This window comes from Hetaerina americana, unplaced genomic scaffold (genome assembly GCF_022747635.1).
Source record: "Hetaerina americana unplaced genomic scaffold, ioHetAmer1.1.p SCAF_52, whole genome shotgun sequence".
NCBI classification, from domain to species: domain Eukaryota; kingdom Metazoa; phylum Arthropoda; class Insecta; order Odonata; family Calopterygidae; genus Hetaerina; species Hetaerina americana.
Genome location: NW_027287117.1, coordinates 773,672 through 785,528, shown reverse-complemented (window position 1 = coordinate 785,528; position 11,857 = coordinate 773,672). Strand labels below are relative to the sequence as shown.

General features: G+C 37.6%; 1 protein-coding gene across 1 annotated transcript; it reads left to right on the top strand.

Annotated features, from left to right (window-relative positions):
• Positions 1-2,872: 2,872 nt before the first annotated feature.
• Positions 2,873-10,825, top strand: LOC139694658 (uncharacterized). Its single transcript, XM_071593149.1, has 6 exons — positions 2,873-3,333; positions 3,510-3,680; positions 4,852-5,064; positions 6,568-6,783; positions 8,472-8,595; positions 9,468-10,825. The coding sequence occupies exons 1-6, from the start codon at positions 3,199-3,201 to the stop codon at positions 10,427-10,429; spliced, it is 1,821 nt and encodes a 606-aa protein (XP_071449250.1). The 5' UTR covers positions 2,873-3,198; the 3' UTR covers positions 10,430-10,825.
• The last annotated feature ends 1,032 nt before the right edge of the window (positions 10,826-11,857 follow it).

Sequence of the window (11,857 nt, the reverse complement as noted above, 5' to 3'; positions counted from 1 at the left end):
ATTTTAAAATGTCATGTTTGAGGGAATAACTTCTTATACAAAGTAATATTGCCAATGTACCCAATATTGCCAGTATACCCAGTAAAATTTTCAATATTTCTCTTAATGCTCTTAACTTTACTCAACGGTCATCTCTCAAAACGGCGGCAGAGGTTTGCTTCTGTAAGAATAGCTTCTTGGTCGATGGGAGCTCTAGCCACTGTCTCCCCTCTTTGAATATTGCAAAGTATCTTCTAGCTGTGCTATAAGGATAAGACTCTCCTCATGTTATATCATTACATACGAATCGGTCGACGATTGGTTATGGCGAAAGAAAATTTTGATGTAGCGCATTGTGCGTGTCACAAGTCCATGGTGACGTTATACCAACTGCAGCTTCAAATTGCAGCGGCTCCTGCAGAAACAATCCTGAAGTCATGTAAGTAAAGCTTTTACGATGTATGCATTGCATATATGTTAAAAATGTGTACGAATGAAAGAATGGTTGCTCTTAATTGAAAAGCCTTTGTTCATAGCACCTTCATGCGATTCCCATCAGGGAATCCAATTTGTTTTACAACGGAGTCTCTTCAGTTAATCTTCAGTCCCTTAATTTTTGGCATCATTTTAGACTGAATAGTTGTGTCATTTTAAAGTGCAAAGTTGTAGTACTGAAGCAATTGTACGTTTTCTATTTATTGCCTCGGTCCTGGTTTCCCACCTACATGGGTTTGGTAGTTCCTGATAAATATAAAATTTAGTCATTATGATACCGTCCTTCATAGATCCACTGCTTCCTTAATATTGTCCCTAGGTTCGAAGTTATTGACATATTCTGGTTTGGATTACAAAGAAACAGTGATTACATATGCTCCAGTAGCTGATGATGTGCATCTAACATGTTGGCAACAGGGGGTGTGGTATCCGAAAACACCCTATTTTCCCCTTCCCATCGGTCTACATGGCAGGGAATGAGGTGAGTCAGGAAATGTGTGACCTGATGGGGATCTCCAATAGATCCAAGTGGGAGCTATGGGGGAAGGAGTCACCTCAGGCCGGGGAGGAATAAATATAATGCCAGCTAACGACATCCCAAGGGCAGTGCGCCACCCGTCGGATGGGACGTTGTTGAATCATGGCACCCCCGTGGCTGGACCTTGGCCTCTCAGCTCTCCTCCTCCCCCCTGCCCCGGCCGAGCACTCAACAGGCCGCAGGACCCCTCCCTCCTCAGCCTAACACAAAGCATCTGCAAATGTAACCATTCTTGTTATATATATAGTAAATAATATGATCTACCATCACTCACAATCCTAACCGATGGTCAAAATTCAGCACTTCACGTACATGTCAGGAAAAAATTGTTACCGATACTCTTTGTACCAACCTTGTAGAAATGCTTTGGATTACTTCCAATGTTTATATTTTTTTGTGCATTGTTTTTTTAGACTTCATATGCTGTTTCATGCTGTTGTTAGGTTTGAAGTGTTCTTTTTGCTAACTTGATTCATTCTAAAATATCTTTTTCTTTCGACAGTTCTGGAATGCCTGAATTTAGAATGAGGTGCCATGGTCTCTCTTCACATTATTTTTGAAACCCTTGCTGAACTCATACTCACTTAGCATGTTGAGGTAACACACCCCACTAACCTCCTTAACATCTTGTGTTAAGCTGGGAGGTGTGATCATGTTCCTAACATGTTTTGCGGTCTGCTAAACCTTGAGCTGTCTTTCTTTTTTCCGTCTTAATTCGTGTGTAGAGTCTCAGATTTTTTTAAATATTAGAAGTAATTACATGGAATTGCACTGGTAAACCCAAGCTGTGCTATTTGCCAAATGTCTATTTTTAAAGCAATGCTTGCAAATCCAGAAGTTGACCATGATGTATGGAGTACCCTCCAGGACACATGTATTGATGGAAACGTGAAGCATCTGCAAAACATCTAAGGACAAACTAGAATAAATTCAACACTGTATTTTTATACTGCACAAGGCATTAATGTCTGCCTTGTCGATTTAACATGCAGTATAACTATATAACTATAATACTCGTATATAAATTCCTTAAACACTGGCTATAGCTTTTTTCTTGTTAAAACTCTGGACTTTGCACGATTATTTTATTTTACGTTTTGGCATTGGAATAATTTTTGCCAAGTTTTAGTAGCTACAGAACTGATTGAGTTACTATACAGTGTTAAATAAATACTATTTATTAGATTTTCCATTTTTTATACGTTGCGGTTATTAAGAGGTCACATAGTATTAATTTCACAACTTTTACATATAAAACATGTACAACTTTTATCATATAAAATGGTATTTTACTTCAGGGTGATTTTTTGGTAATTAATATTCTTGTCAGCAATTATTTTAGGGAATTATTTGTTTCACGTGTATTTAATTTGTATTCACGGGTTTTTCTTGCTCAATGTTTCATTTTTTAAGTTAAGCTCAGCATCACTTTAATATTTATCCTACAATTAGTCTTTGTCGGCCTTTTGTATTTTTGTTGGTTTTATTACTTCGTAGGCTTACACAGTGAAACTATATGTTTACACAGCTATATGTTTACCTAGGGTATTACTAAATGCTTACACTCTCCAAACACAACTTTTTCCTTGAAGATTATCTTCCGTCAAATGTATACACCAAAACAAAAATTTAAAAAGCATACGCGGATGGCGCCGATTTTTCCTTGCCTAAGAGAAGCACCTTCATTTCATTCCTTACGTCAATTAAGCCCTTCGTTTTTCCGGCAATTAAAGAGTTCCTCAAGGAAATAAACAAAGTTATTGTAACCAACATTAATTATACACTCCCGCCATAGCGGTTATTCTTCTGCTGGTTGGCACGCTTCTACCGCTTGGCATTAGGAGGTCGCAATATGGCGTATCAGCGGATCACGGAAACATTTCTTGTGGCCGAAATCTGGCGGCCGAAATCGATGCCCATATTTTACGACCTCTTGTCGCCTAACGTGCTTGTGCTCTCTCTAAGTTGGCCTCCTCCATACTCTGATATGTTCAAAGATCTAATGAAATAAAGGGAACAGAAGAAGAATGAAATGCTAGAGCTCAGGTGTTAACTTGCATGTGCTGTATGTTAGGGGCGTGTTCATAATTTTTTCATACTACTTCACGCAATAGGCGATAAATGTCACAACGCCTTTCACGATAAGTTGTCCAGAAAATAATACGGCGCTGTTCATAACGTTCAAAATGTGTGATCAAACATATTTTGAGCTCTGCAGATTGTGCTTAAACAGTGGTGGAGTGTTGGTAAATATTTTCGATGAGAACAATACATTGGGAATCATGATGGAAAAGACAATAGAAGATTTAATAGATGTCAAAGTAGGTTGAGTTTTACTGGTGATGCCCTTTTTTCTTATTTGTTGCATCTCTTTGGTGACATGAATTAATATTTGGGTTTATAAATTCCGCACACTAGAAAAATAATGATTTATATTTTGGCAGAAGGAGATAGGAGCATTCCGCTCTTAATATTTGTTTTTGAAATTATTTATTAGGTTGTGGAGGATACAAATTATCCCTGGTTGGTTTGTTCTACCTGCATGGAGAAACTAACGGAATTCCGGCTATTTAAGCGTCGATGTGCCGAATGTTTGTTTGTTTTCTACAATCGCATCCAAAAGCGGTTCAATCCTGCAACGAAATGCTTGATGACTAATCGAGAGGAGGTCGGTGGTATTCATTTGATTGAACTCCATGTGTAAACAAGACATCTTTGGCCAAAAAGGAATATGTTATTATATCCGTTTGATTTATATGCTGGAAACAATTCTCTCTATTAGATTTGTGATCAGTCACTGGCAGTTCAGCGGAAATACTCACCTTTTGAAGCACTAATATTCTAAATTTTATTTCTCGGGTAAGGTAAAACGAGAGACATCAATGTTTTTCGTTTGAAAACTTGCAAGTACAGTTTTCTCCACTTAATAGCATGAATGACAAAACTCATGAAGAGACTTGGGTGCAGGAATGGTTTCAGGACGAATAAGTTGGAAATTGCATTATCGTCGTAGTATGATTCAGACGGGTGAACAACTTTACCATTTGGTACAAATCTAAAGCCGGATGACCTATTCCTTCATGGTCTTCACTTACCCCATATTATATTTTGGTAGAAGAATAACACTAGTACTTTCAGAGTAAGGAAGGGTATTTCAAAGTCGACAATAGACGAGTATGAACGATATTTACAATTCTAGGGAAGAAGTGTTTAGAACCTGGAGTCGTAGCTTATGTATGTGTCTACCTATTTCACTTGTAGGCCAAATCTGTGCTTAATGCTGTTTATTAAATTGTTGTTGGGGACAGTTCTCATTCACTAATCTAGATATGAATGTTCGGTTAGATTGGGCCATATTATTGACCAAATATCAGCAGCTCAGAGGACATATAATAAGTAGATAATGAGTGGACGGTCTGTGTTCGATTCTCGTTTAATTGTTCTTCCAGAATTTCCTTGGAAACAATGGGTGCGATAAGGTCCCCACAACTGGACCTTCTTATCTCTTGTCTTTGGCATCATTAAATAATAGATCGCCCACGATCATTTTGAAATAACCTTTTGGCACTATTGACCGGAAGGATGGGGTTTGATTCCCAGCACACGTTAATGGGCACCCTCTGCCATTGACCCGAGTTTTATAATTCTTAATAGGGTACCGGATGTTTCTCTGGAAAACCGTAGGTGGCTCAGGGAAAGGATATGCCCTCCTCTCTTTATTAATACCTTGAAAATGAGAGAATTCCACATAATGCCGCGTTGGTCTAATTATTGGGTGAACTCTGCCATCACCTACCAAACCGACCTTCTGGTTGATTGCTTCGTTTATGGTTTATTAGGAGGAGAATGATGTCCCGAGTCATGACAACAAGGGTGTGGACAGGACTGGAGAGGAGTTGGTTGATGGTACATCAGGCAAATTGTGGGCATACAGTAGTCCTGTGGAAGATCATTCGGTGCAAAAAGCAGCGGTTCAGATGGAGGACACTCATTCAGCGGGCATTCCGGTGAATTGGATGGCTTGTAATAATAACTGTGGAGTGGAGATTCAGGTTAGTAAATTAAACAATTATGCATTGTAGTCAGAGGGTAATGTTTCCCAAATTTGGTTCTTAAAGCGTGTTAGCCGTGTGAGGTTTTTTCTTCTCAGGCAGAGTAAAGAAATCCAACAGCAATCCATATCTGTGTCCATGGCAAAATCTAAACTTACGTGATAGACCACCATACAATGATCTGTTGTCCGTTGTATGAATGGTAGATGCAAGAAATTAAACTACCGGGAGTCATAAGTGTAGTTGTTTTGCGAAATGAATGACTCCTGAATGGTTCTCGTCCAAAATTAACGTATTTTCCCATCGATAACGCGAATCTTACGTATAATGCGCACCCAAAACTTCGTAGCAATCGTGAATATATATAGATACCGCGCGTAAAAAATATATATGTTGTGTGTAAAATTTATTTGCTATACGAAGTAACCAGCAAATAATATAAAAAACGAGAGTGAATGGACTAGAACCGTCTTGTTTTGTTTTCTTCACTTCGGTTTGTTAGTTTCGGCGCTCAGCTGTTCTACGCACCCTCCAATTTCCATGAAAGCGCTGCCTACATGGTGGTTGTTTCAAACCTGAATTGAGTTAAGCTTTCGTAATGAAGAAGTTTCTCAATAAAATTACCCACGGAGAAGAAAATCGTTTACAGTGATATTTAAGCTAAAAATCACCAATTTCGCGAAAGGAAATCGCGAGGCTGCCTGGATTTATCCATTAATAAATTTTTTAAATCAAAGTTAAGTTCTAGTTGGGAAAAGTGTCTGGTACGAAAGACTGCACGGAATCGGGAAAGAGTATCTTGTGAAGAAATAAGCCGGTGGATCCTGTAAAGTTGGTAGGGTGTCAGAGTGACTTGTGTAAAAAATGGATTTGAAATAGCTTTTGGCGATATTTCAGCGCCAGTGCTAGAAGATGAGGAAGAGTTAACTTCGAATAGTGAACTAGGTGATTTACCTGGAGAAATAATAATTGCACTTCATTCATTTAATTGTGATTTAGGTGACGAATTTCTTGGATTCGAGTGATCTACGTGTCCTATCAGATATGTATACGTATGTGTATATAATACGACGTATTCTTCGTATACGTTAAGTACTATGTATTACAATAAAGAAGTACTGCGTATTAGATTAAATTAAGTATAGACATTTTATGTTTCTTCTTTTTCTCATGGATTTATGAGATGAAATAACTGTAGCAATATCACATCTGTGTAAAATAGAATGCAATTAGAAAGGTATACTTCCAGACTAATTTATTTTTGCGAGACTCTTTTTAAATTATTGTGTGCATAGGAATATAAATGTTTTTTTTTTCAATTTTAATTACATAACGCGCATCGCCATTTTTTTCGATCATTTGAACATTTTTGTATGGATGACAAAAGCGTTATCGATGGGAAAATACGGTATATGAAAAGTTTATCGTGAGGGATTTATTGCCTGGATGCTCTTATTTTCAAATGTTCACCCTCTGGCATTAATTGTGCATGTTTTGCATTAGTTTCCCGGTGGGATCAAGAAAGAATTTGATGACGACATAACTGCCAGTGAAGCTATTGACAGGAGGGCTGCGGATGTCCAAGATCAGATGATCTTTGTCAAGGAAGAGGTTGACGCAGCTAGTGGATGCTCAGCTGCTGTAGAAATCTACACTGGTTCAGGAGCAATGTGGCAAGGTGACAGTCATTGCTCAAATAATGAAGATTCTGGGAAGTTGGTGAGTGCGCTTATTTATATATCGTGGGCTCTATTAGCCGTCCATTAGTTTTCCTAAACCTTATGTTAATGTGTGAGGATATTATTTTGGGAATGTTGTTTTGGGAAATTGGGTTTTCTAACTCCCCATTGAGTAAATATAGATCTGTATTCCAATTAACGATTGGAATAAATGGATCCAGATATCCATAATTATTTTTATCAAAATTCAACCAGGAGAGTATTAAAATCAGTTATCTAATTGTGAGTAAAAATTTGTTTTATCAAACAACCAAATTTAATTTTATCCTGGGGATTGGATGGAAAGAAATAGCGAAAATGATGAGAAAAAAAATAATGGAAACATCTACAGCATTTTCTGAAAATAAATGGTTACCTTTTAATTAATGACTTTACCCCTCCCAAACCTTCCTGATTATCTCCACCCCACCCCCGCCCTGGCTGTATATATAAGAAGGGCTGCAAATGTAGAGAGCTCACCTGATGATGAAGTTTTACTTCGAAGCCCGGGTCGTGTGAATAAATCGTTTTCGTGTGGAACTACAAAGTTAGTCCTTTCATTTATTTATAATGAATCGGTTCCATAAAGTTACGCCAGAAACCATTAATTATAAATGGTTACCATTATTGTTTAACAATACAAGGCATAGCCATGAAAAATTGTCAGAATTCTCTAGGGTACAGATTTAACCCAATTTTTGAGACATAAAATTGGTTTAATCAAGGAAAGACAATAAATGTATCTGTAAGTTGCATCTACATATCATGTTCCCTCTCTTCAGTTATTGCTGCCTCTGTTTTTAAATGTGTATTAGTCGTAATGGCAATGACTAAAGACCTCTAAATAGCCATAATTGCATGGCACAGTATTCTTCCTAATATTGCATAAGTGAAAGAGAAATTGGTGGTAGAGTCTGACGTGGCAATTCCAAAGGAGACACGTTGTGAATGTTAAGAATAAGATGTTAAGTTAAACATGAGATATAAGATTTGGTTTACTCCTCGTTGTGGTGTAAAGGAAACATCATGGTATAAAAATTTATTGATGGGTGTAAGGTGAAGTTATAAGGGTGAAGGACTTGACTTCCTGTTCTTCTGATTACACTAATGGTTAGGAGAACATAAAAACGTATCATGTATTACAGCCTTCAGCATCCCACTGGAAATCAAAACCCTTTCCATCCATCTCTCCTGCCTCCTTTGGATTACTCCCAACAACACCCTCTCTCCTCCTCTCTTATCATGCCTTTCGCACTTTGTTTTCCTTCCAATGCACTTCACCTCAAGCGACCCTAAAGGACTGCACTTCCTATTCTTCTGATTGAAGTAGTGGTTGGGAGAATGTAAATAGTTCCATCGACCATGATAATTCTATGGAAATAAATAGATTAATCTACTCTTTATCCTTGAACTCTCTTATACCTCACCCCCATTTAACTGTGTTTAAAATGTGGGGAACATTTATGTCGGTTGTTAATGGAAGGTTGAATTCATGAGACGAAAGCTTCTTGAAGATTAAAAGATAATTTTTCCATCAAAATAAATGCTAAAAATATAATTTAAAATTTAAATATCAATTTTAGAGCTTTGTATAATTTCAAATTCACACTATGAGCATAGGTGGTAAGTTTGCTGGATATTTTGCATTGATACATTATAAATGTCAAATGTTTGTCTCTGATCCTGCAGGAGCGTTTGGAAGACAAAGACTTGTGCTTGCCCTTCAATGTGGATGTGGAAATTAAGGAAGAGTGTGATGTAGACATTAATCAAGATGGAGGAGGCCTGGGAGGTGATGTGTCGCAGGTACAAGGTAAGGAGGGATCATGGCTGCTGCGTTTTCACTTTTGCTTCTTGCTAATCCCTTTCACTGCCCTCAGTGTTTCCTTTTCAGTGATGTAGAAGTGGTAGTGGTCATGCCACCAGTATACAAATATGAAATTGTGAGTGCCGTGTTTTGTTATGAAAGTTTTAAATGCCATGACACTAACTTCACCTAACCTTATGACCTTTACCCTTGTGACATCAATTGTGAAATATGGACCCTTTCCGAGTCATGCGTCATGTGAGCTTTTTTCATTTTTGGATTGAACAATATCAAAATGTAGCCCTTATGTATGAGGTCGTTCTTAATTTCTATTCAATTACTTACCTCATCAATGTATTTAATTGAAATCCTTAATGTTGGTGTCTATGCTTCCATGTTCTAAAGAGAAAAGTACTGGTTAAAATGTTTAATGTTCCTTAGGCATCTATGCATACCTTGCTTTCAAAATAATTTCCAAATTTCAAGGTGCAGTAGTTCCGTAGATAGAGCTCTGAATTTTCCTGGATTCAGTTGTAGTTGATGCTGCTGGGCACCTTCAGTTTCTATTTATTGACATAATTACTGCTCACCCCCACTACAAAAAACACCTTTTTTTATAAAGACTGATATACGGGAGTTAGTGTTTTAGAATGTGAAATTTTTTAAAGTCATTGGGTTCCACATACTTAGGAATGACAGGAAATTGTATCAGACCTGAAAAAGTTGTGGTAAATTGCAGGAAAGCATAAATTCCGATAATCCACACACATGCTTAAGGTTTACATGCAATTGTGTAGTATACGTACAAAACGACGAACTTGAAAAGCACAAAGCCGTTCATCTTAGGACTAACCCTTTTTGTGATCTAACTCTTTCAGTTGGTGGCCTCGGACAAGATGGTTCTGGGGTGGATGGCGTGAAGAACTTTCTGCACGCTTGTCAAATTTGCAACGAGGGCTTCGCACAAAAGGAGAGCCTCTCAGCTCACATGATGCATGTGCACCCTGTGAAGGGGAAGCAACTGGGATGCGATGTTAGCTCGGAGGCATTTCAGTGCAAAAGTGGCCTCGATGCAGAAGCGATAACGTACAAGTGCGAACATTGTTCGAGAGAATTCTCACTTAAGTTCAACCTCAAGAAGCACATATTTCTCGATAATGATGCAAGGCCTCACAAGTGCGAGGTATGTTCAATGACGTTCAAATGTAAGCAGGAACTGAAAAGGCACAAGCTGCTCCATTTGGTTGAAACATCGCACAAATGCGAGGTGTGTTCGAAAAGTTTCCATCACAAGCATCACCTTAATAGGCATATGTTGACGCACACTGGGGAAAGGCGGCACAAATGTGATGTATGTGAGAAGGCGTTCACTCTCAAGCAACACCTCAAAGATCACATGGTTATTCATAGCGGGGAGAAACCCCACAAGTGCGAGGTATGTCCAAAGGCATTCATGCATAAAAAGCAGCTCAATGAGCACATGTTCAATCATAATGGAGCGAGGCCTCACGTGTGCGAGGAATGCTCAAAGGCGTTCACATGCAAGCAGAACCTTGAGAGGCACACGCTGATACATACTGGTAAGTGGCCGCTTAAGTGTGAGATATGTTCGAAAGGTTTCCATTACATAAAACACCTTGAAGGTCATATGCTGATACACACGGGTGAAAGACCACACAAATGTGAGACGTGTCCAAAGACATTCAAACACAAACATAACCTCGAGGATCACATGTTGATCCACAGGGATACGACCCACCTATGTGGCATTTGTTCAAGGACATTCAAATACAAAAGCGGCCTCACAAGGCACATGAAAGTGCACAAAGGTAACAGCTGAATACAAATAATAATAATGCATTTATTTATTCAGAGATTTGTGTCATATTTCTACGTACACAAATATAGGACACATCACTTATAAATTTCACAATTTTAAAAGAAATACAATATATGTATATATACATATTATATGGGCCCCGGTAGTCCAGGGGGTAGAGCTTTGGACTGCTGACCGGAGGGGCCTGGGTTCAATGCCCGGGCAAGGCACTCTGGGCACTTGCAGCTCCACCCAAGCTGAAGTGATATTTCGGGTAACAGGTCTTCCTGGGGAACCATAACCAGCACAGGGAAAGGAACCGGCCCCCCTACCCTGATGTGTGAATTTTCACACGCCGTATAGGGCTTAGTACTGGGTGATCTCTACCATCACCTACTAAACCGACCTTCGGGTTGATTACTGTGTTTATGGTTTTTTATATATATATATATATACATATATATATACATATATATATACATATATATATATACATATATATATACATATATATATACATATATATATATATATATATATATACATATATATATGTATATATATGAATATATAATATACATTATATATATATATACATATATATATAATGTATGATTTCGTCGACGTAATACAGGAGTGCCGAATAAGAAATTGGACTGCAACATACAACATAGAAACACATGAAAAGATCACTCTCATGTTATTTCTTGATAATTTCGACGGAATTCTGCTGCGTCTTCATCGGAAGATCTAGAGGTAATGATGTGTGTATATATATATATATATATATATATATATATATATATATATATATATATATATATATATATATATATATATGTACACACACACACCACTATTATTACCTATTATTTTTTTAAGCCAGAATTGATGTGTAGCGACAATTTCAGGTATTCATTTACAGAATAGAAGATTATTTTTTAACAGGTTGAACAGATTTTTCTTGAAAATAGGTACTTTTGTTTCATATTTAATTTCATGGGAAAGTTTATTGAAAAAATGTATAGATATATTTTTATTAATTTTTTAAAAATTTATTACATTTTTATTAATATATAATAATAACACACACAAACACATGTATATATACATTATTATATAATTATTGTTAGGTAATCTACCAGTTAAGGTAGGTTTTTGGATGGACACGACTACCAAATAAATTTTTTGTGACTCCTAAAAAATACAATCCAGCAACATAGTCTTCATCAGGTCCTTCTTCATTTCTGAGCACTTCCTTCCTCCCTTCATCCCGTCCAACATCCCTATCCTGTTCCTTCCCTTTCCTCTTTTGCCCAACATTCTACCCTCTATCACAGTCTTCAACATCCCACTGCCGGTCAACACCCCCTTCATCCACTTTTCCTGCCTCCATAGGATTGCTCCCAACAAACCCCTCTCTTCGCCCACCATACCAAGTACTTCCTC

Coding starts and splice junctions, on each gene's coding strand:
- LOC139694658 (XM_071593149.1), top strand. CDS start 3,199: ATGTGTGATCAAACATATTTTGAGCTCTGCAGATTGTGCTTAAACAGT. Junction 5,065..6,567: donor ACTGTGGAGTGGAGATTCAG/GTTAGTAAATTA, acceptor GTTTTGCATTAG/TTTCCCGGTGGGATCAAGAA. Junction 6,784..8,471: donor ATGAAGATTCTGGGAAGTTG/GTGAGTGCGCTT, acceptor CTGATCCTGCAG/GAGCGTTTGGAAGACAAAGA.